The 27,021-nt window shown below is 44.0% G+C and overlaps 1 protein-coding gene across 2 annotated transcripts in view; it reads right to left on the bottom strand.

Annotated features, from left to right (window-relative positions):
• The window catches only part of CERT1 (ceramide transporter 1), a 119,017-nt gene extending 110,621 nt beyond the window's left edge, over positions 1-8,396 (bottom strand). For both annotated transcript variants that reach the window (XM_088443733.1, XM_088443734.1), the window contains exon 1: positions 8,138-8,396. In XM_088443733.1, the coding sequence (XP_088299859.1) occupies positions 8,138-8,233 (96 nt within the window). In that variant the 5' untranslated portion in view covers positions 8,234-8,396. The remainder of the gene's footprint in view (positions 1-8,137) is intronic.
• Positions 8,397-27,021: the final 18,625 nt, after the last annotated feature.

Here is a 27,021-nt window from a genome sequence, read left to right as displayed (position 1 = left end):
GAAGGGAGCCAGCATTGGGAGGATGTGCTGGTCCGTATAGTGCCATTTGGAGGTTTCTGGGGTACCTCCTAGGTGAGTCAGCTCTCAGCTTATATATTTATATATGTGCTGTTATTATGCAGCACATTAATATGTAATTCTATGACCCAGAGTAGGTGCTACTATTAGGTAGCATTAATTATTTTGGGGTGAGCGTTTGGGCGTGGGGCCCCCAGAGTTGCTCTGGCTGGGCCTTTTTCAGGGTACCACCACTTAATTCACAGATACTTTTTCATCACCTTTCTATTTGTTTATTATTTATGTAATTTTAATTCTCTCTCATTATATTAACACTTATTGATTATCTTTACACATCTATACTTTACACTTCACTATCACCTTCTTTCCCTTTTTCGTGTGATGCCCTGGGGATGGTCCTTGGCTGGATTCTTTTGGGGTGAACCCCTGAATGTTAGAGACGCCGGTATAGAGGAGCCTTGACGCTGGTCTGGTGCTTAATCATATATTTGCAAATGTATTCAACGAATACCACTGAATTTCTATTATCATGTAGGGTTCAAGTATTTTTTGCTGATATTGTTGCAGTGTGCTGGAGGGAACATATCTAACTGCCCTGCAAGATCCCCATATAATATGAAGTCGATTCTATTCAACACGAAGTGACTATCGCCCCGGGAATCAGCTCCCGGAGCCATTTAATTTATATGTGCTGCTAAGCCCGACTAGGATTTCTTCTCACATCCCTCCGGGGATGCGAGCAGAAATCTGACAAAAGTCCAGACGCGATGCTGTTTTCTGCCATTGGCGCAGGGAAAACAGCATCGGACCGGGAAGTTTAGTCAGAGAACGCCCATTCTCGCACCTCAACAGCCTGTTAAAGGCGCGAGAACAAGCCTTCCCCAACCTACCTTCTCGCTGAATTGAAAAGCTCCGGGAGCTCATTCCCAGCGCTATTAACTTTGCATTTAATTAAATCGTGCCCTATATCCCCAATATGCAGTCATTAGGATGATAATATCATAAAATGGCAAATAATTTTAATCAAAAGGGCAATTCCCTATTTGAGGGCTATAATAACGGCAACATTCATACCTCACCAACATCTCATTGTTCTAGTGAGGATATTTGTTTAACAAGTGCTTTCTTAAACACAAAAAAAAAAAAAAAACAACACTTTCTTGTATTGTGATCCAAGGTGGTGCAAAAAAAAAATTGTTTAAATTTCAGGAATCACTTATCGCTGTATGGAAATAGGGGTGTTGCTCACAGGTAACCGTTCTTAATGAGTCAGGAGATCTGACAGGTAGCACCATTTGCTGTTTTGGGGTGGGGTTACTGCGGCTTTGGGTTTTTGACGTACACAAGACCGATTAACCAATTCTGGATCAAAACTCCAAATTAAGTACAACCATTGATAAATACTAAAGAAGAAGTGACTAAGGGCCCGATTCAGACCCGGTCGCTAAGTGACATCAAGGCAGGCGATCGCACGGCAAGGCATAAGCACACCCACTATGTCTTGGCGTGTGATCACTGTGTATGCAGACGCCCACCAGCCTGTCTTTTGCCGGCCACTAGCGAACGTCAACTTGAGGAAGTATATACAACCATCGGTACATCGGGTTCCATCGGAACTGACCGCAGCGTTTGCGCTTGACTGTACCCTACCGCAAGCACTGCAGTGTATAATGCAACCAGGTGACGTGTACTATGACGCTGCCTGTTATTTATACACGCCTCTGAAACTGCGTTAAGATGGTCAGGCACACCTGCGTTCACACCTTCACTCCCCTGTTTCCAGTGGCCTGCCCGTTACCACCCACAAACGGCTTGACCGGTCACTCATTCAGCTGAGCTGTCTCTGCTGGGCGAGCGATTGTTTCCCGATTGCTCGGACTAGTTTGCGCACTGCGATGCATGCGCACTTTGCTAGACATCGCTCGCTGCGAGCGCTCGCTAGCGAACGGGTCTGAATCAGGCCCTAAGACTTTTCGTTAAGCCTAATGCTGGACATACACGGCCAGATAAAATGTCTGTCAGACCGACAGACATTTTATCTGGCAGCCTGCCAGCCACAGATGCCGCCGGCATACACTGTGAGATTTCTCTCACAGTGTATCAGCCCGACATCCGCGCTCCGCCCCCAGGGGAAGAGACATTTCCCTGTTCCTTCCGTAGGAAGGAACACAGGAAATGTCTGTCTGACGGCCGCGGCTGGGCATACACTGCCCGATGCGGCCAACAGTTTACCGGGAAATATCGCATCGGACGGGCATGCTGGACAATCCGGCATGCCCGACCGAGCAATATTTAACCCTCGGTCGCCCCCACACACGCTACAATTATCGGGGCGATCCGCCGATATCAGGCGGATTGCACCGATAATTGTAGAGTGTATGGCCAGCAAAACACACCTCTATCAATTCTTGTTGAAACTCTAAAGGTGTGTACACACGTAACAATATATTTCAACGATATGAACGATATTGTTCAACGATATATCGTTCAGTGTGTATGCAATGAACGACCAACGATGCGCGCTCCCCCTGGACGATAACGACATTGACCATCGTCCATGCATGCAGGCCAACCTGGACGATAGTTATCTCTACATAGGGATCCACGATCGTTGGTGGTTTTTGGATGAATAATATCTTTCATCCAGCACACCAGGATTTTTAAAGGGAGATTGTTCAGCGATATAATTAGCGTTTATGATCGTTCCGTGTGTACCCAGCATTAGAAAGACCACAAAGCAGGTTTATAGGTAAATATATTGGAGATATGAAGTACATCTAGTAGAATAAACTTCAAGCCAAATTTGAAGATTAAATCAATCTGAACCCACCAGAAATACATGATCTTCCACTATCAGAAGCCATTCAGAGTTGAGCAATAATATGTAAGCAAAGATAAAGGGCAAAATTGACTAAGCAGCGGGTTCTAAACCACAGGGGGTGGTTTGGTGGCAGTTTTGCAGCAGTTTCTAAATGACAGCCATGTTCTATTCTATTCAAAAATGTGTTTTGGCTGCGGTTTTGGCCATAAGAAATCTGCAGATAGCTGGGGTTTAGAACCCGCCGCTTAGTAAATTTTGCCCAAAGTGTTCAAACATAAAGGGTCAAGTGTACGTTGTAAAGGCCCCCCATACATCAGCGACTGAGATGTCGGTTCAGCAGATCGGTGAAATCCAACAAGTTGGATTCACAGATTTTGCCGATCAGAATCAAAAAGTGATAGTGATTGGCAGATCGGTTAAATTTAACAACATGTAGAATTTCACCGATCCTGCGACAGAATGCGGAACTTCGATGTTAGTTGGTCGACATTTCCAACCGGCGGATCAGTGTTTCCGATGTATGGGGGCCGTTAGACCAATGATCTAATTAAAACGTTAACCAATTAAGCAGAATGCAGTTATCATGATAAAGCCAACTTTGCTTCAAAGAGTAAGGCCCCCCCCCCCATACACTAGCCTACAGGGTGCCGGACCCTGCAATGGGATCCGAAATGCCAACCTCTTTGTCTGAAATGCCGGCAGGCGGCCATTGATGTTTGGCAATCCGTCGGAGGATCAGTGAAATTATTCAGATGCCTAATATATAAAACTAGTAATCTCGGATGGAACCATGTATCCCCTCATTAAGATTTTGCACCACTTAACAAACAGACTAACATTGCCATTCATCAGCACCCAAAGTTGCACCAAGATCTTGTTCCTAACACTGGTAATACGATCATTCATCTCAAAAAGTTGGAAACATGAACATAGTCCACTTACATACAAACTTTGGATACAGATCTGAAGATTTCAACGTGTGTGCTAAATAAATACATTTAGTATAATAGTGTTCACTCTAGCTCCGGCGGCAGGCCGGGCGCCGGAACTAGAGAGGGCAACCTTATGCGCACGCCCGAAAAGGGGGCATTGTCATGAAAAGGGGGAGTGTCTATAAGACACGTCCCCTTTTCGTCATACTTGGGGGCGTGCCCGGCACTTACGGACATGCCGGGCAGCCCCCAAGCGCTGCAGAAAGGGAGAATAGATGCCGGGCGCATGCGCCCGGCGTCTATTCTCCGGTGGTGACCGGGTCAACGCACATTTCTCCACCCGCGGGACACTGCATCCGGCGGGTGAAGACGGCACCCGCAGGCTGTGAGTGCAGGGCGCTTTTTCCTGGAGGGCAGGGTGCTTTTTGCCCTCCAGAAGGAGGGCAGGGCGCCGTGCCCCGCTAAAACAGCCTAGCGGGAACACTATATAAGAGCTTCTCCGTTGAATTTTATGGAGTACCTACATCAGGGCTTGACAAATTTTTCTAAAATCTAGGAGCCAGGATGAAAGTGTAAAAGCCAGACCACTGTCCCCCCCCCCAAAAAAAAATTACATGAGTGAGGAGCACAGCTCTGTGTGTTATACACACTATACGAGTCCACAAAATGGTCACAGTTGAATGGATACAGTAAAATGGAGGCCCCTCTCACTGCTCTGCACAGCTCCCCTGCTCCGCCCCCCACCCTCCAGTAATAACGGACATTTCACATAAAATAATGGTGCCAGAAAGTACAACAAAACCTCCCTCCACCTCGTGGTCACACCACTATCCCTCTGAAGCTGCTCCGCAATACCTGGCCATGCATAGACCCTACTACCGGAGAGCTCTATGCAGCCGGAGATAGGAGAGACAGTAGACAGCCAAGACATACAGGAGGATCGGCGTAGACTGGGACAGACAGAAGGGATTAGAGCAGGACAGGATGGAGAGGAGTCGTCAGTGCAGGCCGGGACAGACATAGGCACAGCAGTCACCACAAGCGACACTCAGCACATGCACTCATGTGCATGATATGAGCACCGCAATACTATAGGCACAAATCTCCGCCGGAGCTGATGAGGATCTGCTTCCTCACTCACTGCAAAATCTGGTAGCCATGGCGACCTGGCCCCTGGGATTTGTCAAACCCTGACCTACATGCTGGGAACACCACTAAAATGAATGGGAAATAAGGTGAATATCAGATGCAGGTCTACTACATGTAGGATGTAGGGTAGCACAGACGGTGTAATGGTTAGCATTATTCCCTCACAGCACTGAGGTTGTGGGTTCGTTTCCCACTATGGTGCATACACACGGGACGATCGACAACAATAACTATATCGTTGTACGATCTCGATATCGAACATCCAGTACACCATGCACCCATCGATGGCCAACAGACCCGCATGCACAGGCGATGGACTATAGAGTTATCATCCATACGTGCCCGCACATCGCAGGTCTTGGGCACCGAAAAATTAACGATAACATCGATATCGCCCATTTTAATCGTATTGTGGGCCTGATTCAGACCCGGTCGCAAGTGCTGTGCGCTCGCAACCGGGTCGATGGTGGGCCAGTGCGCGTGCCGCGGAGCGAGCGCAAAAAGCGCTTGCTCCAGGACTCACTCTACAAAAGGGGTGGATGTCAATCAACAGCTCGACCCCTTTTGTAGGCGTGGCCGGGTGGTGGCTTCACAAACGGAGGCGTTCCCAAGCGAACGTCTGCCATTTGTGGGCTGCCTCACTGACATTATCAGTGATGTCAGTGAGAGAGCTTCCGGCTCTGTTAGAGCCGAAAGCTCTCTGGGGCTTGCGGCCACGAGACCCTACCATAAGGGTCTTGTCGCAAGCCCGATGGTCGTGACCATCGCGACCATCATTATGGTCGCTCACATAAGCTGTGGGTGGTAAAACACAGCTATGCGAGCGGCCAAGAGGCCGCAACTTAAAAACCAAGCGCTCGCTTCTTGCGAGCGCCTCTGAATCAAGCCCAGTGTGTACGCACCATAACTGTGTTGTAGTGTTCATTCTAGCACCGTGCACCTGTCACAACTCATGTAGTTCCTCTTTCCTGCCTGGGGGGGGGTGTCACACTGCTCTGGTGCTTCTAGCACACACTGGTCTGTATCTCAGTTTTTTTTGCTTCAGCCTAGTGCGCTAGAAGCTCCTGAACAGACAGCGACACCCCAGGTAGGAAAGAGGAACTGCTCCAACAGTGATAGGTGCAGGGTGCTACAAAGGACACTATGTTGGGTTTGCATATTCTCCCTGTGCTTGCGTGTGTTACCTCCGGGTACTCTGGTTTCCTCCTTAATCTACAAGTATATATTTTTGGGAATTGACTGGCCACCAACAAAAATTAACGTGCGTGCGTGCGTGCGCGTGTGTGTGTGTGTGTGTTAGGAAATATAGAGTGTAAGCTCCACTGGGGCAGGTACTGACATGAATGGCCAAATATTCTCTGTAAAGCGCTGCGGAATATGTGTGCGCTATATAAATAACTTAATAAATTTAAAAAAATGAAAACTACATGTGAACTGCTTGGGTGTTCATATGCATCTTCCTTTGTTCAATGTGTCACTAGACCAGTTTACAATCAGTGGAAAATGACAGTTACCTCGACATTCAAAAACTCAACTCTAAACTCACGATAAGTAAAGCAACCGATTGAATGTAGCAAAACAAAGCCATAGCCAAAGACTTAAAATAGAAATCCAACAAAAACTAAGCGTTTGTAAGTTGCAAAACAAAGTAAAAAGGAATTAAGAAAAAAAAAAAAAAAAAAGTGATGGAAGTTGAGTAAACATTTTCAGTAATATTGGCCAAGCAATCAGGTGGAATAGATTAGGAGGCTCCAGCCAGGAAGGAAGTAACTGCTTCCTGGGGATCCTCACCTCTCTTATACATAAATATCCTGTGAAATACATCACATTCACTGTTTTGCACACCCGTAACACTGTCATTAAGCTCATAATAAAGAGATTGTACATTTCACACTATAAGTAAACCCCAACATGACCTGCCGCTGGAAAGGAAATTAATGTGGGAAATGATTTCCAACTCACTGTGCAAAGGTCTCTGGAACAAGCCTACGCTAGCTAGCCAGTGGCTTTCTGTCAAAACTGACTTCTCTCTACCTCAGTATCCCTGGACAGTTGGTAAACGCAATCACCAGGACATACAAAGCTAGAGCTGGCTCATGTTTAGGTGATGTTACTGCAACTCCCTGAAATACATCCATCAATGAAATGTGTAATCTCTGCCACAATCTGTCAGGATTCCATTTAGCTGAGGTGTAGAAAATTCTACAAACACGATGTTCAGAGAGGTTCTAAGCTGTGTAATGAGGAGCTTCTATTACAGACACACCCAAGTGGACTGGAGAAATTCCTAATGCATCTATTAGAACATCTGATTATTTCCAACTGTAGAAAGGGAGGCAGCAGAAGCATGTGTCCCACTACATTCTTTCACATACAGCATTTACTAAGAGTGAAATGTTTTTTCAACCAGCAGGAATATAAAAATAATGAAATGAACCTATCAGCAAAAACAGTGATTTTTTTTTCCTGCTAAGCATAAAGTACAAACACATGCACCTATTCCCCCATGCCTGCAGCCTGCCAGTGCTCTGTTGTGGGTTCACTTCTAACATCACTGGTTTGGCCTTTTAAACACCACGTTATACGTACATATTACTCACAGCTATAATGTGATATATTTATACTGCAGAGACAAAAACACACTTGTTACTTTACAACAACTTCGTCCACTTTAGTACATATAGACATCTGTAATTATTTAGTTACTCAAGGGGTGCCAAAAACATGGGTAGCATGGTCATACATAATGTGTCAGCTTCAGCCATGTAACTTTCTTTTATTTTATTTTTTTTATACAAGTTAAACATTTGCTAGCACAGTAATTAGGGAGAGAGAAGAGAATGTAATATGAATAGGTAATTAAAAACAGAACCATGTGGGAATGATAAGCGGATTCCAGAAAATAAATTAAATGGGTTAAGGACTATTGTTGTTTTAGGTGCTATGGGCCAGGGTGATACATGGGAGCACATCACTTATTTATTTGATGAGCATCCACCTTAGTAGTACAGATACAACATCAGAGTCATTTAGAGTAAAGGGACCAGCAAGTGTCCTCTAAATAAATATTATTCAGTTATATGTTAAAAATTATATATATATATATACACTTGATGTCCTCCAGCATCTGTAGAGTCACAGGTTACTCCTGCTTTGGAGCCTGCGGAAACCCTTCACGTTCCTGTCAATGAGACTCAGCTCCCATCAGCGGACCCACCTTGGAGAGGACCCCGCAGAGCTCCACGGGTGGCCCGGGCTCGGTCTCCAGGTCTTCCTCTGAGCCCGAGGAGTTCCAGCTCTGGTTATCCGACATCAGCGGGAGCCCGAGACTACCGCTACGAAAGAGAGCTCCGTCTGCCGAGACCAAGTGCCGCCGCGCTGCGCCCACTCCTGAGACTTCCCGGATGTAAATAAACACAGACGACGGATCGCAGCGGCCAACTGCCCAGCTCACACAGCAGCCATGTTATTTTGCTGACGTCACTAGCTTGTGCTCAAGGGGTGTAACAGGGGTGCTGGCATATTTACACGTGGCCACGCCCACCAAGTCACTGCGAGCTGTAGTAATATGTCATGAGACTCCGCCCACGGATCGATGCGTCTGTATGAGTGTGTGACTGTGTTGTTCCGGGATGGTGGACAGGATCGGCCATATTGTGTACTGGCACAATTCCTGGCTGAGGCAGAAACCTTACCTCGTCGCAAGTCTCCTTCTGTGGTGTTATATAGGTGTAAAACTGCAAAACATAAGTCATATTTGCATAAAACATATAAGAAAATAAAGATATAGTATATATAAAAACTATCTCACACACATCTATGGGCCGAATTCAATTCAGTGAGATATCGAATAGCCACGGAAGGAAGTTCCCACAGCTATTCATTTAAACACGCTGTTTTCCCTGGTCGGGAAACACCTGGGTGTTAAGGCGCGGTAACCGGAATTCACCGATGTCGGCGAACAGCTGAGCGCCCCACCCTTTTGTCGGATTTCTCCTCGCAACCCCAGAGGGGGGTGAGAATAAATCCTTTAGCCACCCAAACAGCCCAGTGTATTGAATAGCTTCGGGAGCCCCTCCCGCGGCTATTCAACATCGCACTGAATTGAACTCACGTCAAAATGTCCAATATATATATAATGCTTCCCTAAAATGTTAAACAACTTGCTGCAATAGTCTACTAAGTTAGTATTTTAAGGGCCGAATGTCCAATGAACCACTAACTAGGTCGCGCAAGTTTTGCTACTCAATTAGAATTCTGCATTCGTTTAACTGGGGGTCAAAGGGAGTTAATGCTGTTTTCACTTTGCAGCTCCAGACTCAGTAAAGTAGGCAAAAATTCTTATTTTAATGTAAATATGCTGAGGTATAGTTCAGTGCCCCCGGTATGCCCCTTCCAATTAATAAGAGTGTATTTTGTAACTATCAGAAAGGAGTTACAAGTATGTTTTCCAACTTTTTACAAATTTGTATATAAACTAGGGATGTGCAGGCTCGGATAGGTTCGAGTTTGCACGTGGAGTTCGGATTTTTCCCTCCAAAAAAACGGAACTCAGAACGAGGCAAAACGTCATCTTACATGGACGAACATCATCATTCCTGGTCTTTTGTCCAGGAATGATGATGTTCGTCCATGTAAGATGACGTTTTGCCTCGTTCTGAGTTCCGTTTTTTTGGAGGGAAAAATCCGAACTCCACGTGCAAACTCGAACCTATCCGAGCCTGCACATCCCTAATATAAACACTTAAAAATCACAATGGAGACAAAAATGCTCTAGGTACTTTGACTTGCTGAAATACACTTGCTTGCTCTCCTTCTTCCATCATTTGATACCAATTATCTGCCTCCAATACTTTGCTTATGGCCACTCACAGCGTTCTACACTCTCCTACTATCTTATTTGACACTTTTTTGGGGGGTTCAGGATGATTTCTCCACTTTTTCATGTACTTTGCACACTGCAGAATTAACTTGTGACATTGCCATTTTTAATTGAATTATGTGTGTTGTAGGAGCATTCTTCATGACAATATCTCTCAAAATAAAAAAGAATTTAACATGGGACTCACGGCTAATTGAATTTGGCACTAAGAATGGTTTATCCGTTCGGACAAATCCACCTTCACCATCCACCTTCACCAAAATATCCTGTAACAATGTTATAGTAAGTTCATACCTGGCTAAGATGATACTGTCATTGAAGGGGTGTGGTATAAAAAAATCATCATTGTAAAGGTCGACAGTCAATGGATCGACACCAGATGGTCGACATGCAATAGGTCGACATGGATAAAAGGTTGACAGGTACAGATAAAAGATTGACAGTGCAGAAGGTTGACAGTTTTAAAAGGCTGACACAAATGGACGTCCCTTTTTCTTGTAATTTAACCCTAATCCTCTCCCTGGTGCCTAACCCTAACCCTCCCCCTGGTGCCTAACCCTAACCCTCCCCCTAGTTCCCAAACCTAACCCTAGCCTAACCCTAACCCTCCCCCTAGTACTTAACCCTAACCGTCCCCTCAGGCAGCCTAACCCTAACCCCCCCAGTGCCTAACCCTAACCTTAAAGATGTTGAAAATCCATAATGTCGCCCATTTGTTAAAAGCTGGGGTTAAAAACACCAAGTGTTAAATGCACAAAGTGTGATTACATAACAGTTAATCAAACATTTATCCTGCATGAATATGGACTAATCATCTGTTTATTTCATTTCATCCCTCAGGTATGTGACTGTCTCATCTTGCTTATTGCACCGATATTCTGCATAGAACCTCATGCTTGCAATCGTGTGTGGATTCAAATGTATGTGACTGTCTCATCTTGCTTATTGCACCGATATTCTGCATAGAACCTCATGCTTGCAATCGTGTGTGGATTCAAATGTATGTGACTGTCTCATCTTGCTTATTGCACCGATATTCTGCATAGAACCTCATGCTTGCAATCGTGTGTGGATTCAAATGTATGTGACTGTCTCATCTTGCTTATTGCACCGATATTCTGCATAGAACCTCATGCTTGCAATCGTGTGTGGATTCAAATGTATGTGACTGTCTCATCTTGCTTATTGCACCGATATTCTGCATAGAACCTCATGCTTGCAATCGTGTGTGGATTCAAATGTATGTGACTGTCTCATCTTGCTTATTGCACCGATATTCTGCATAGAACCTCATGCTTGCAATCGTGTGTGGATTCAAATGTATGTGACTGTCTCATCTTGCTTATTGCACCGATATTCTGCATAGAACCTCATGCTTGCAATCGTGTGTGGATTCAAATGTATGTGACTGTCTCATCTTGCTTATTGCACCGATATTCTGCATAGAACCTCATGCTTGCAATCGTGTGTGGATTCAAATGTATGTGACTGTCTCATCTTGCTTATTGCACCGATATTCTGCATAGAACCTCATGCTTGCAATCGTGTGTGGATTCAAATGTATGTGACTGTCTCATCTTGCTTATTGCACCGATATTCTGCATAGAACCTCATGCTTGCAATCGTGTGTGGATTCAAATGTATGTGACTGTCTCATCTTGCTTATTGCACCGATATTCTGCATAGAACCTCATGCTTGCAATCGTGTGTGGATTCAAATGTATGTGACTGTATCTCTTGCATAGTTTTTTTTTTTTTTTCTCTTCCTGTATAGTCTGTATTGGTCAGTGAAGCATAGTTTATGGGCTATATCTGGCCTGGTTTTTGCTCCAACTCAGAGCAAGTTATCTCCTTTGATCAGCAAGCCAATTGAGTCAGTTGTAGCCTGTCTTAATCAAGGGTTACCACTCCTTATATTCAGTCTAGGGGCAACTGGGGCTGTTTGCAGCTGGGATTAAAAACACCAAGTGTTAAATGCACAAAGTGTGATTACATAACAGTTAATCAAACAGTTGAACAAACATTGACCAACATCTTAGGTAATTTCAGATTAAGATACCATTACTTAAAATTTGTCTAAAAAAAACAAACCTAAAACTCACCATGTACTACACATTTCTTTTTTTCAAATCCCTCCTTTGTATTTTCTCTAAGGATATAACATCCCTAACTCTCCCTGCATCTCCCCTCTCTGGGCACATTGCCGCCCTATTGAGTCACTCACCTCCTCTAAAAACTAATGAGATTTCTTTTCATCAAAAATTGACTATTACAGCCTCATTGTGTCACTATAAAAAATTTTTACACACCTACAATTATATGTACTTCTCCATTCTTCTGCTTTTATCATCTGGTGACATATCACCAAATCCAGGCCCCACACACGGACAGCGGATATACTATGGAATAAATATCCTGCAAACCTCACATGTCTCCCATCACCCTCCAAATCAATAAATGTGCCTTATAGAATTCACACTTGATCACAACTTATTATTTTACATCTGAACATCTCTTTACAATAACTACTTTTACCAATTTCTACATTTACTTGAGACTGCTGGTTTATACGTTAACCAAACTCTCTAAATAGCCCTTCACGAAGTGGCTTCAGCTACCCGTCAGACTTCACGTAAACTGATATAACAGCCATGGCTTTCCACAGACACCTACAAAAACTGCCTCTTAAAGTAGAATGTCAGTGGCATAAATCTTAATTCAAATGACTTCCACACATACTGTAAAATAGGAATCCACCCATCTGTCATCCTAACCCTCTGTCCCATGCTCACTTTCTACCCCATTCGTGTCACCTCTGTCTGTTTGCCCATCCCCTCTAGAATGTAAGCTCTCACGAGCAGGGCCCTCTTTCCTCTTGTGCTTATCCTTTCTTTACTTATATTATCTGCTCTATACTCAAAAGCACCTAACCCGTGACTTTTGCCATCCTGCTTCTGTTGCAGCAGTGTTTATATACCATGTACTTGTATTGCATTGTCTTAAACTGTATGACACTGTTTTCTTGTTCTGCTCAACTGTCTATGTACTATGTCTATGTACTATGTTTGTGCACTATGTTTATGTACTATGTAAGGCGCTCCGGAACCCTTGTGGCGCCATATAAATAAAGGATAATAATAATAATAATAATTTGTGTGTTGGCCATTTGAACCTGTCAACCTTCTGCATTGAATATGGGGACTGGACAACAGGTGAGGGAGGTGAGGGAGGAGATATCCAGGGCTACTTTCGTTGTTTGGGCCGGCTCGGAGGAAGAGGAAAGCTACGGACAGCCGACTGGTGTGTAATACGCCGACTGGCCTGGACAGAGGTAGATGGGATTTCCTCTGGCCTAGGCATGCTACTTGCGGGGGTGGCTGTTGGGCTGCCAGAGGTGGTGGTCCTGGGAGGAAGGGAGTCTCGCTCCATCATGGCAGGTGGGTTGGCCTGCTCCTGGGTATGGGCCCAATGATCAAAGGCCCCAGCAATGGTCTCCAGGGCCACCGCCACCCTCACCAGAGTGGTCTCCATCCTCAAAAGAACATATGTGTTCTCCTGAGTTTGGGAGACCAACCTGGTGAGGAGAGGCACTGCTCGGTCTGATGGTTGCCCTGGAGTAGACTCCACAGGGTCCCCAGATGGAGTACTTGGATCCTCCCCTGCAGAGTCTCCATCTGTGCTGGACCCAGACCTGACCTCAGGAGCAGGCACTACCTCCTCTGAGTCTGGAAAAAAAAGAAAAAAAAAACATTTTTATTTTGTAAAAAAAAAAACATACACGTTTTAGCTTTATACTTTTTGGAGTCTTAAAAATATTTACATTCTTGCACATGTGGAGCGTTGAAGTCGGCCATGTCAGTGTCCATAATGGACACGCCGACTATCTCCTCTTCCGTCACACATCCCTGAGCCAACGTCTTCAACCTCGTCAAGGCCAGCTCCTCAGGGATGGGACCACCACCTGTCCCCGCAGCATGGTCCACCCTACTTCGTAGCTTCCTCTTCAGTTGGTACTTGAAATCAGTCCAGCTGTCAATGTGATTTTGCATTTTTTAAGGGTTAGTTTTTTAAAATAAGATCTCGCTTTTGACTTCAGTACACTCACAATATCATTTTCTTACCGTTTTTTAATGACTTTCTGGGTTCTGTGGGTTGTCCCCACAGCATTAACAGCCCTGGATATTTCCTCCCAAATCCTGTCTTTGGCTCCAGCCCCCATATTTCTTGGGGCATGGACAAGGTTATCCATTGTCATGGTCACCAATGTCTCAAGCTCGATCCGTGAAAATGGAGGGTTTCTTGGCCTTGGCCTGCTTGGGCCCGCCTCCTCCTCCTCTAGTGGTGGAATTGGATTCCCAGCACCTACAACATTTTTAAAATTAGATAAAATAAAAAAAGTATATTTTTGGAAATATGAACTGTTTTTGTGTTGTTTAAAAAATGTGATTCGCACTTACCTGCCTCAGTTGGCCTCTGCTCACCATGCTCCTCGCTTGACATTTTTCAAACCTGTGAGAGAGCATGAAGAATACTGCTTGTGCAGCCTTTTTTATAGATGTGAGCGCATCCCTGGATTGGTTACCCGTGCATCCTTATTTGCCTAAATACAATGCACACTTTTACTGCATTCCGTAATCACTGCGTGGGTTGGACTAGATGTGAGCGCATCCCTGGATTGGTTACCCATGCATCCTTATTTGTCTAAGTACAATGCACACCTTTCCTGCATGATTCAATAATTGTGTTTTTTTAACTTTATTTAAGGCAAAGCCAAATGTTCCCTTACTTGTGGGCTGTAGTTGGAGTGATTTGTGGTGCAGGAAGGGATTGTTAGTGGTTACATTGTTTGGAGTTGTTTGAGTGTTGCTTGTGTGTGTTTTTGGAGTGTTGCTTGTGTATGTTGTTTGAGAGGTGCTTGTGTGTGTTGTTTGAGTGTTGCTTGTGTGTGATTTTGGAGTGTTGCTTGTGTGTGTTGTTTGAGAGGTGCTTGTGTGTGTTGTTTGAGAGGTGCTTGTGTGTGTTGTTTGAGTGTTGCTTGTGTGTGTTTCTGGAGTGTTGCTTGTGTGTGTTGTTTGAGAGGTGCTTGTGTGTGTTGTTTGAGTGGTGCTTGTGTGTGTTGTTTGAGTGTTTTTGTTTTTTTTTTGGGGGGGGGATTAATTTTTGGGTGGTTGTTTTTTTTTATTTTTGTTTTGGGTGGTGTTTTTATTTAGTTTTTTTTATTGGTTGTTTTTTTTTATTTTTGTTTTGGGTGCTGGTTTTATTTAGTTTTTTTTGTTGGTTGTTTTTTTTTTGTTTTGTTTTGGGTGGTGGGGTTTTTTTGCAAAATTTGTTTGGAGCATACATTTACGAAACCCGGTAACTTGTTGTGTTTGGGTGGCTGTGCTTTTGTAGGCTTAAAAAACCAACGTTATTAGAAGACTCAAGTAAGTGTGCCAGCCTACTGCATTTTTTGATTATTTTTATCTTGTTCTGTAAACCTAAATAAATTACATTATTATTTTAATTTTTATCTGGATTTTTTTAATTTTTTTAAGGTGTTTAACAGTCCAGTTTGTACTTGAATCAGGTAAGTGTCGATTTATACAAACCTAAAAGTTTGTTTTTTTAAATGATGTATTTTTTTGTGTAGTTTTTTTTACATTTAATATTGATTTTTTTTTTTTATTTGGAAATGAAAATAATAAAATTACCAAAAATTTATATTGACCAATTTAAAAGTTAAGGTTTGTTTTAACAATAATAGTAGTAATAGTGGTTTTTAATAAAACAAAAAAATATCTTTTTCTTCCCTTAAAAAAACAACCGTACAAACAAATAAACCTGTAGGGATTTCTGAAGATGGCACTGCCTGACCCTGTAAGAATATGCACATTATTATAAAGCTAAGTATTTTTGAACAAATAATAAAAATCCATTCTCTAAAACACTTTTTTTTTAAATACATTAACTTTACAGAGCGATGTTGGACAGCTAATAGTGGCCATGTTGCCCCCCACCAACCTTCCTCAGCCTCCTCCTGGGCATAGGCATAGGAGGCATGCAAGAACACATGTATATAGAACACATGTAACCCTTTTTGGAATACCTGATGATGTGGTTGTAACCACTTATCGCCTGCCTCCAAATATTATCCTAGACACTCTTTCAATAATAAAGAATGATCTAGAAAGTCAGATTCACATTCCTACAGCAATCTCACCACTTACACAGTTGTTGGCGGTGTTACATTTCTGCGCCTCAGGGTCCTTCCAAACCACTGTGGGGCTGGTGGGTGGCCTCTCCCAGCCCTCATTTTCACGGATCCTGAGGCGTGTGCTAGATGCATTCTTCAATCATATAGCACATTTTATTAGTATGCCTTTGGATACGGAAGCCCTTGATGTGGTAAAGCAGAAGTTTTTTTAAATTGCAGGCTTTCCACACGTCATAGGGGTAGTGGATGGCACTCACATAGCACTTCAGCCCCCTGCATGCAGGGAACAAATATATAGGAACCGTAAACATTTCCATTCCCTAAATGTAATGGTGCTATGTGATGCCTTCCTCCAGATCCTCTCCCTGAATGCCAAATTCCCAGGCTGCAGCCATGATGCGTACGTGATCCAGCATTCAGGGATTTGGCCAAAATTAAGCACACTGCAAGCTGGTGACGCGTGGGTTCTTGGTAAGTAAAAATCCAGTATGTAGCTATAGTAATAGTGTAAACATGTTTTCCTGGTCAATTTATGTATCTTTTGGTGTCCCATTTCCATCAGGTGACAGTGGATATCCTTGCAGGCCCTGGCTGCTGACTCCTTATTTGACTCCCACACCAGTGCCACAAACTCAATATAATTTACTGCCACCAGGCAGATGGTGGAGCGCTGTATCGGCCTTTTAAAGGGCCGGTTCCGGTGTCTCCATCACTCTGGTGGTGCACTCATGTACTTGCCGGATATGGTTTCTCACATTGTGGTCCTGTGTGGGATTTTACACAACATTGCAATAAGGAGTCGAGTACCCATGCAGCCAGAGGATGCCTTGCCAGAGGATTGTCCTACAGAGGAAGGTGTTGTGATGCTGTCGGGGGGGCCAGACGCGATTATGTTGTTTCACGTTTTTTTAGGTAAGAATATTTACCTGGTTTTTTTTAACACTTAATGCAAATGTATTTTAAAGTGTACCTTTTTTTTTTTCTTTTCCTACCAACAAAATCACAAGACTTTACAAAACTGCAAAACTAATGGAACCCATTGGCAATACCCTTTATGTTTTTGGACAACTAACAAATTTAGCCCGGATATACCCCAACATGTTTAGTTATTTTGCCTTTTCTTTTATTAATTTGTATGTTTTCCATTCAAAAATCTGTTTGTTTTTTACTATTGTTGTTTATGTCTGACTAAGCCAGATGTTTTCTTTGGCAAAACCCTGAGGACATTTGTTGTGTGTGATTCTGTGCTGAAATTCTTTTTACGAGTAAAAGTCTGTTGGCAACATGTTTGTTATTTAATACATTTTTTCAATTAAATACAAATGGTTTGTGGTTTTTTTTTATGAAAGACATTCTGAGGTGGATAATGTATGCCAACCCCTAAAAAAAAAAATGAAACAACATTACTGCAAATGTTCTTAAGCTTTACAAATACATTTTTGCATTTCTTACACTATGGAAAGGCACCCAGCTTTGTTCACAAAGTATTTGAAATGCAGAATTACACCCTTTCATTTGTTCAAAAAAAGACCCACAAAAACTTTAATGTAATATAATAATTTGAAAAATGGGCAAATATGAAAATAAAACCCTAAAATTACTCCAAACTCCCCACAATGCATTGGAGGCAGCAGTAGGCCTGCAATAAATGTCCACTTGTGGTTCGCAGCTCCTCCCTCATTTGCCCCAGGATGTGGGTTAGATCTGTGGACAGAAACAATTTTTTTTATTTTAAAAACTTAATAAAAATTACCAACATTTGAACATTACACATTATTCAATGTACCAAAAAGTGGGTAAACACAATGATGTTAGGGTGTGTTTGAAATTTTCATCCACACAACATTATTAATATGTTTATACTTTTATGGTGTAAACACAATTGGAAACCCTAACTATGTGGCATAAGCCAAAAACCCCTATGATGATGTTAAAAATAATGGGAGGTGTATTCTTAAGTCATGATGGCCATATCCTTAAAACACAATGCACGTATTCACTTCTAGAATGTTCTTGATAATCCAAAAATACAATGTGTTTGTTTGCTATGGCAAACATCACTTTTCATAATGAAGTTACATTTTAGTACATTTTAAACACAGTGTACACAACATTAACAAGGGTAGTCTGGTTCCTAGCACCTTGCCAAGTTGTGTGACATGTTTTTTAACATTCTAAAATACGAATCCAAATGTAATAATTTTTTAATTAAAATAAAAAACATTTTTAAAAGCCCAAAAGACCTACATTTTTGTGGCCCCCCCCAAAAAAAAGGCCCAGGCACAAAACATAAGGTCGAATTTTGGAAAAACAGCATTACTGCGCAATGATTTTGACACCCATACTGAAATTACCAAAAATAAAACAACGCCAAAAAATGATTACAAAAACATGGATAACAAAAAAAAAACACATTACAAAACACATACCATCAGAGTGGTGTGGCAAAACCCCAGATGTCGATGTGGCCGGAGATGGTGCAGGAGATGGGGAGTAATTTGGAGTTGGGGGAATGGTGGAAGGGGAAATAGAGTTGCAAATATCCAAGGGAGGGGATATTTGGGATGAGTGGGCAGGGGAGGGAGGAATACTCGGGGAGGATTGGAAGAGGGAGGGAGGGTTATTTGGGAGTATGGTGGTGGGGAGTATGGTGGTAGGGAGGGAGGGCTGGGTTGAGCAGATGGGGAATATGAGGGTGAGGGCTGCAGGTTGGCACCTGCATTTCTGATATTTCTGCGTGCCCTTCTCTGTCTCTGTTGTGTTTCTAAAATGTAAAGATAAAAAAAAAAAAAAAAAGATTAGTTTTCAATTTTGGCTACACAATACAAGTACACTTTACACATTCAGGACAATAGGGACAACATACAGGAGGGTTTTTTAACATTGACTAAAAGAATTGGAAAAGGAACATACATTTTTAACAGTCCACTAATTATTACATTTATACAAATGCATACTTACGTCTGCGTAGTCGCGTCCGCAAATTCCTCAAAAGGATAGGCGACCGGCGGTGCTGATCTGACCAGCGCCTCTCTAATTGCGCTATATTGCGCCTGTATCCCGCACTTGTAAGGGCTCGCCTCACCTCCGCATAGGCTGCCCGCTTTATGCGGTTGGAAATGGGCGGCTGTGCGGACGTAATCCACCTGTCCATTATCTGCACCAGGATCAGCAGTTCCCAAAGGGTAAAGGCAGCGGCTCTCATGATGGCAATGGCCGATTTTTCAGAAAACATGAAATATACATGGGCTAAAAAAGAGATGATTGGCTCAAATATTTACTCATTTTCCAAAAAAAAACACTATTGGCCAATCCTTTAATCATGTGGCCCGAAAAATAAGGTCACATTTGATTGGCTACAACACGCAGTGTGCAATTGCAAACATAAGAGTGCAAATGATCCTAACGCAAAATGCACATGCATTTTTAAAGTTAACACACTTATCAACAGTACATTCACAGATAATAAATCTTACCTTGTTTTTAAAATTGTGTGAAAAAAAAAAAACGGAGAAAACACCCACGAAATAAACAATAAAGTTTATTGACACATGATAAAAAACTTGTTTTAAAGAACAGCAAGAGTTAAACACTCTTAATTAGATAATTGACAACAAGCTCATAACAAGCTGATCGATAGTCCATGAAAACATGACATGTGGCCATCAAAACAACACATACGGCCGCAAACATCAGAACATAATTAGCATACAGCGACTGACAGCGCCTGACTACGATTGTTTCGTTTGTACGATCAGATCAGTCGGTAGCTAGAGGAGGTGCAGTGCTAACGAATGGGCGTCACTTTGTTTACGATCGACCTGCCGTATGATCAGAATTTGCGGTCGTTGGCCGTACGACCGTGCGGCCGCTACGACCGACTCTGAATGAGGTCCAATATATCAAGACGGTATTTGCGGAAGAGAAGAAGACTCTTTTTCGAGGTTACTTACATAAACAGATTATAAAATTTAACTTTAATTACTGCTAATTAAAAAAGCTCACATCAACAGATTTAGGGCCTATATATCAAGCCATTTTTTTACATAAAAATATGCAGAAACGGTAGTTTCTGCATAATGTTATGCAGTGAATCTGTGTACTAAAAGCACAATGCTGGAGATTTCACATAAATCTTTGGCCAAGTGCTCATTAGCTCTGCAGGTCGCAGTCTCCATTATTATCAATGGGGACTACGATCTGACCCCTATGTACTAAACTCCAAAGAGGAACAGCAGCAATAGGTACAGTAAGTGTTTCAGTTTTGGAGCCGATGATGCGGATTATGAGCCAATGGTGGCAAAAGGCCAGCGTGTACAAATAGAAGGCGGAACCAATCACGCCATGCTGTGGATAACACGTGACCTCCTGTGGCGTGCAGATCGCCTAGTAACTGAGGGAACCGGAACTACAGCATCAAGAGCAGGTAAACTGCTTGGAGGAGACAAGTCGTAACCGCGACTTGTAACAGTACCCACCTCTTGACGCGGGGTTGAAGAACCCCCAGAACCCGGTTAGTCTGGAAAATCTCAGAAGAAAAGTCTCTTCAGCCTGGGAGCATGTAGAACACTTTCAGGAACACAGGAGCGCTTCTACAGGCCATAGCCCTTCCAGTAGACCAAGAAATTCAGACAACCCCTGGAAATCTTAGAGTCCAAGATCTTATCCACCACAAATTTGCGTTGACCGTGGACCACAACTGAAGCAGGCCTGGGTGGAAAAGTGGAAGTTGTTGATAAGGAGAGAATTGGGTAATTGAAGCTTGAAAGCTACCGGATTCACCTGAGAAATGATGCGGAATGGGCCGATGAACTTCGGACCCAACTTCTGAGTAGTAGAAGAGAAAAACACTGCGCTTTGTTATTTATGTTGGGACATAAGAACAACACATCAATGTATTAAAAGAATTTAATGCTTAAATTATAATAACAATAAAAAACAAAGACACATGTATAAACACAAAGATAAATATGAAAATTGTAAAAATAAATAAATAAATAATGAATAATAAGCGAGCCTGCTAGAAGCTCATAACAAACAGGAAATTAACAAGCATGAAAATGTAGGAGTTGATCAGGCTCCCAGATCTAAACACACTCTCCTGTGAGAATAGCTACACCATATACATGTGCAGAATGAGCTATATACTGCTGTAGCAAGTGAATTGTTAAGGCACTGGTGGAGCCTGTAGCCACTGATAGCTATCCCCAACAATGTATCAGTAATGATATTAGTGGAACCCGTTGAAAAAATGCCAGTTTTGTATCAAAGTCACAAGTGATATAGCCAATCTCAAGTGTGATTAATGAGGCTGACCATATGTTCCCGAAGTTGAGCCTGTATATAACATGTAGAATAGTACCCTATTGTGCAATAAACAGTCACGCAAAGTTCTGCTGGGTACTTAAATATTTAGGCTGTCAATAAGTACCTGTAGATAGGGACCATGCTGTCCTTTTCACAAAGGAAATAGTAACTGAAAATTACCAGTGTATTTCAGCAAGATGTGCTAAGCATTGATGTCCGACAGATGTGCAAGCTGCTTGTTGGTCTCTTATTCGGCGTCAGCACCCGTCCTGTGCTTAACAGCCGCCGGGACCTCCGTCAGCGGCCACGTGACCCGGATCCGTAACTGGAGTGGACACCGGAGGATGCTGATAGGGCAATGGTCTAGCGGTGGTTCAAATCTCGCAGGAAAAAACTTACAGGCTAGTTTTCAATGTGGCGGCACCTGGTTCCAGATGGGTAGTAGCTTCAGTGGCTGGTATGGAGACCTACTTCTGAGTAGGCTGGCGAAGCTTAATGTTCTTTGTGGAGAGCCAAACCAAATCACCCTTCTTAAACATACACAACCTCCGATGTATGTCAGTAGATCTTTTGGAGTGGAGAGAGACCTTCCGAAGGCTTTGATGAACCTTGCTCCAAATACGATGGAGCCAAGAGTCAGAAGGCAAAACTGATTAACTGGAGTCGAAAGAATTTGCTCTGGGATGTTGGCCCGTGGCAGAGATGAATGGAGCCACTGAAGATGCTGAATGGCACGAGTTGTTAAAAGCGAACTCAGCAAGCGGTAGATGTTACACCCAGTCGTTATGACAGTTGAAGACATAACAGCGTAAATGTTGCTCCAGACACTGGTTAACACACTCAGTTTGCCCATTAGATTACGGATGGTACCCTGAAGAAAGGCTGAGGTCAATGCCCAAGGAAGCATAGAATGCTCTCCAGAACTATGCCACAAAATGCGTTCCTCGATCCTACACAATATCCATTGATAATCTGCGCAGGCAAAAGATATGTTAGAGGAACAGACCGGAGAGTTCTTTGGCAGAGGGTAGCTTAGGCAAAGGTATGAAAAGCGCTACTTTGCTAAAACGGTCCACCACAGTCCATTTCACACAAGATCGAGCAGATACTGGAAGATCAATGATAAAATACATGGCAATGTGAGTCCAGGTATGGAGAGAAGAAGTAACAGACCTGAAGGAGCTGTCTGAGGTGTCTTGTTTCGGGCACAGATCTCAAATGCCAGACAAACTCACGCACATCTTTGGTCAAGGAAGGCCACCAGACTGAGCGGGAGAGCAACTCTAAGGTCTTACTGATGCCCAGGTGACCAAAAGTTTGACGAGCATGAAAATCCAGTAAGACTGATCTCCTGAAATTTTATGGAACAAATAGAAGACCAGAAGGCTTATCTGGAGGTGACTCTGACTGACAGGCCTGAATGAGTCCAGACAAATTTTGGGTGATGGCACAGTGGAAGAAGCAGCTCAGAATAATTGGTTTGTCTGAACTGGAGATCTGCTGCACAGGTTCAAAGCTCCTGGAGAGAGCATCAGCCTGGATAGACTGAACGGCATGACCAGGTACTCGTAATGTCCCGAGTGAGTACTGAAGGCCGTCTTCCATTCATCCCCACTCCAAATACGGATGAGGTTGTATGCTCCTCATAGGTCGATCTTTGAAAAGATGTTGGCCTGGCAAAGCTGGTCGAAGAGTACAGAGATGAGAGGTTGTGGGTAGGCATTCTTAAGGGTGATATTGTTCAGACCTCTATAATCAGTATGTGGAAGGAGAGACCCGTTTTTCTTCTCCATGAAGAAGAAGCCGGCCCCTACCGGTGACTTATGGGGGCGGATAAATCCCTTCGCCAATGTGTCCTTGATGTAATCTCTCATCGCCTTGTCCTCTGGAATGGAAAGAGAATACAATCGGCCTTTAGGTAGTTTGGCTCCTGGCACTAAGTTAATAGCACAGTCGTATAACTGATGTGGCGAAATCTCGGTATTGGACTGTGATGGCCAGAGGAACTTCGGCAACCATAGGTTGAACTGACCGAAAAGGAATAGCCAAACAATGAGTTCGACAGACATGACTCCATTTCATTATTTCCCCAGAAGACCAGTCAATAATGGAATTATGATCCCTGAGCCAAGGGAGACCGAAAATGACTGGGGCTAAAGGACACTGAAGAAGATAAAAAGAAATAACTTCCCGAATGTAGAACTCCAACTGTCATATGTAGAGGCGGTGTTTTGAATTTAATGTGCCCACCAGAAATCAATCCTCCATCTAATTCACAGATAGGAACTTCCAGATCTAAAGGAATGGCGGAAAACACCCAGTGAGTGGAAGAAAAGAAAATCCATAACCTTACCAGCCGCCCCGCTATCCAGAAATGCCAAGGTGGTTAGAGTGGAGTTAGCGAGTTGGATGGCCACGGAGACTAATACCTAATTCTTGGAGGAAATAGGAGCCAGGCCTAAATGCAATTCCCCCTGCATATTTTACTGGCCTGAGCGGACATTTACTCAATGTATGTCGCTTGTCCCCACAATACATACAGAGGCCTAGGATGTGTCTCCTGCATCTCTCTTTGGGTGATAACCGAGATACACCAATTTGCATTGGCTCCTCCGGATCAGAGGATGGAGCCCAAGTGGTAGAGCGGGGCTACCTTATGGGAAGCATTTGTTCCCATCTACGTTCCGAGGGACGTCGGTCAATTCTGATGGCTTTCTTCATGAGGTCGTCCAAGGACTCAGTAGGGGGATGTTAAACGAGGATGTCCTTGACGGCCTCAGAGAGTCCAAGCCAATATTGGCTGCGTAGGGCTGGATCACTCCTACCAGAGTCAGTAGCTCATCTGCGGAAATCAGAGTAGTCTTCTGCTGCCTTGTGACCCTGCTTGAGGGAACACAGGCCCTGATTCAGAGCCGGACGCTCTGACAGAGGGCTCGCTCTGAATCAGGACCGTCCTTATCTTTTTTAAGAGCGGCCTCCTGGCCGCTCGCAGAGCTGTGGGTAACCACCCACAGCTATAGTGAGCGGCCAAAATTATGGTCGCAATGGTCAAGACCATCATGACCATCGGGCTTGCGACGAGACCCTTGTGGTAGGGTCTCATCTGCTGCAAGCCCTGGAGTGCTTTTGGCTCTATCAGAGCCAAAAGCACTCCCACTGACATTACTAGTGATGTCAGTGGGGCCGGCCCCAGATGGTAGGCGTTCCCATGGGAACGCCTCCATCTGGGCAGCCACGCCCCCAGCATGCCCACCAAAGGGGGCGTGCTGTCAATCACCATCGACAGCATGCCTCCTTTGGTGCGAGACTCATAACGATTGCTTGGCCATCGTTAGTCAGGTCTCGCGCATGCGCATGACGGAGCTGTCTCCGTCGCGTGCATGTGCACTTGGCCAACATCGACCCACTTGCGTGCGCTCAGCACTCGCGAGCGGGTCTGAATCAGGCCCACAGTTTGGACTCGGCCAAGGCAGACCTATCAGGGTCATCTTACAATAAGCCCATGGCCGTAAAAAAGGCATTAATGGACTGCAGCACGGCATAGGTCATGGGTAACCCAAAGGCTCAAGTCTGTGGATCCCCATGAAGAAGGGAAATTACCAGTCCCACTCATTGTGATTCTGTCCCTGAGGAGACGGGACGTAGCCTGAAGTATAGCTTGCAACTTTCGTGGAAGTTAAGGGACTGTCGACGATCCCCAGAAAATCGATCCAGCAAGTTCATTTCTGGCTCCCTAGGAAGAACCGAAACAGCAGGTGACCGGCCTTCTTCAATGCACAGGGAGAGTTCTTGGACCTTCTGAGTGAGGACTTGGATTTGTGCAACAAGCACCTCGGCAGGATTCTGCGGCTATTCCATGACTGCTCTCCTGTCTATTTTTGGGCCGACTATAATATTATGAATTACAAAGCTCGCTCCGTGTGAACTCCATAGAACCCAGGCTAACGAGGTCTTCCGCCACTAACAGCTACCTGTTGTTCCCTTAGACCTATAAATGATCACCGGTACTTAGGTGGCCACCTGGTCTTAATACTTGGGGCTTAATACTCGGGGTAGTAGCGGTTCACACAAATGTACTATGGGATCCGATGTTGAGAGGAACAGCAGCAATAGGTACAGTCAGTGTATCAGCTTGGGAGCTGATGATGCGGATTCAGAGTCGGTGGTGCAGCTGAGAGCCGGGAGCAGACGTTTGGGTATAAGTGGTGCGGCTTTGAGACAAGATGATGCAGCTTAGAAGCCGATGATGTGGCAAGAGCCGGAAGCAGGAATTGTGTACAAGTGGTGCGGCTTTGAGGGCCGATGATGTGGCTTTGGAACCGGTGGTGCGGCAGAAGCCAATAGCAGCAGTAAGTTAGTTGATGGTGCAGCTTTGAGAGCCAATAGTGCGGCTAAGGTGCTGATGGTGTGGCTTTGGGCCGAAAGTAGGAGTTGGTGTATTCGAGATATGGCTTTGAGAACCGATATTGTGGCTAGGGAGCCAGTACACAAGTGGGTGTACTTTAGATGTTGCTTTGAGAGTCGATGGTGTAGTTTGAGAGCTGGTACTCAAGTTGGAGCACTTGTGATGTGGCTTTGAGAGCCGATGGTGCGACTAGTAAGCTGGTATACAAGTGGGTGTACTTGAGATGCGGCTTTGAGAGCCGATGGTGCAGCTAGGGAGCCTGTACATATGTGGGTGTACTTGAGATGCGGCTTTGAAAGCCGATGGTGTGGCTAGGGAATCTGCAGCACCAGAACAGAATGGGTATGCGCCCGTAATTATACATAAGGGTCTATTCATTACTTATTTGTTACAAAAGCTGGTGACCAGGGGGGGGGGGTTGGAAGGTAGCGGCCACATCAGACACCGGCGGCCGCTGGGGGGGAGTGGGTGAAAGACAGCGGTGAATAGAGAGTGGGGGCACATGCAGTGAGGAAATCCTTATGGATACCTCACATGTAGGGGAAAAAGTATCACTTTTCTGAAAAGCTGACTCCGCACCTAACTCAGCGTTCAAGAATTTATCACCATCAGATTGGTGAATCACCTTGGATATGATATTGGTTAAACTTTTCACAGGTAAAAGAACTATATCTGCTCATTATAGAAGGTTATGTAAATTCCTTGATCCTTCAATGATCAGGTCCCGGTCATGATTCTTTCCCTACATAGAGATAAATTAGATACTTAAAAAGTCATAATCGACGTCTGTTTTAACAATCTGTATATACAGATGTTCTAAAACATATTTAATTGAGGCTATTGTTCTCCTCAACATAGATTTCTTATTAGCCGCTCAGATAAAGACACATGCCATATATATCATTGTGTCTGACAATGGACCTCATTCAGAGCCGGACGCTATTTGTGCTTGCTCGTTCAGTAAAAAGGGGTGGCTATTCAAATGAACCGTTCGCTCTTTGTGGTCTGTTCACGCCTCTAGGTCTGAACGAGCGAACCAAACATGCGGTAGTTTTTTGGAAAACTACGCCCCCTGGCCGCTCGCATCCTACGTCATGTCCGCTATTTATAAGATTAATCGAGCACATCGACCAGAATATGAACTGCTCGCTATTCTTGTGGTTGGTTTTTCCTACCGCAATCTTGCGAGCAGTTCTGACTATAAAACAACCAGGTGACGTGGTCAATGACGCTGCTGTATTAATTATGCACACCCATAAAACGCCCGTTTTGACCTTTAAGCACGCCTGCGTTCGGATCTCCACTCCCCGTTTT

Source organism: Taudactylus pleione, unplaced genomic scaffold, assembly GCF_031769625.1.
Source record: "Taudactylus pleione unplaced genomic scaffold, aTauple2 ptg000333l, whole genome shotgun sequence".
Lineage (NCBI taxonomy): Eukaryota > Metazoa > Chordata > Amphibia > Anura > Myobatrachidae > Taudactylus > Taudactylus pleione.
Note: the sequence above shows the minus strand (reverse complement) of the source record. Positions and strands in the feature narration are given on the sequence as shown.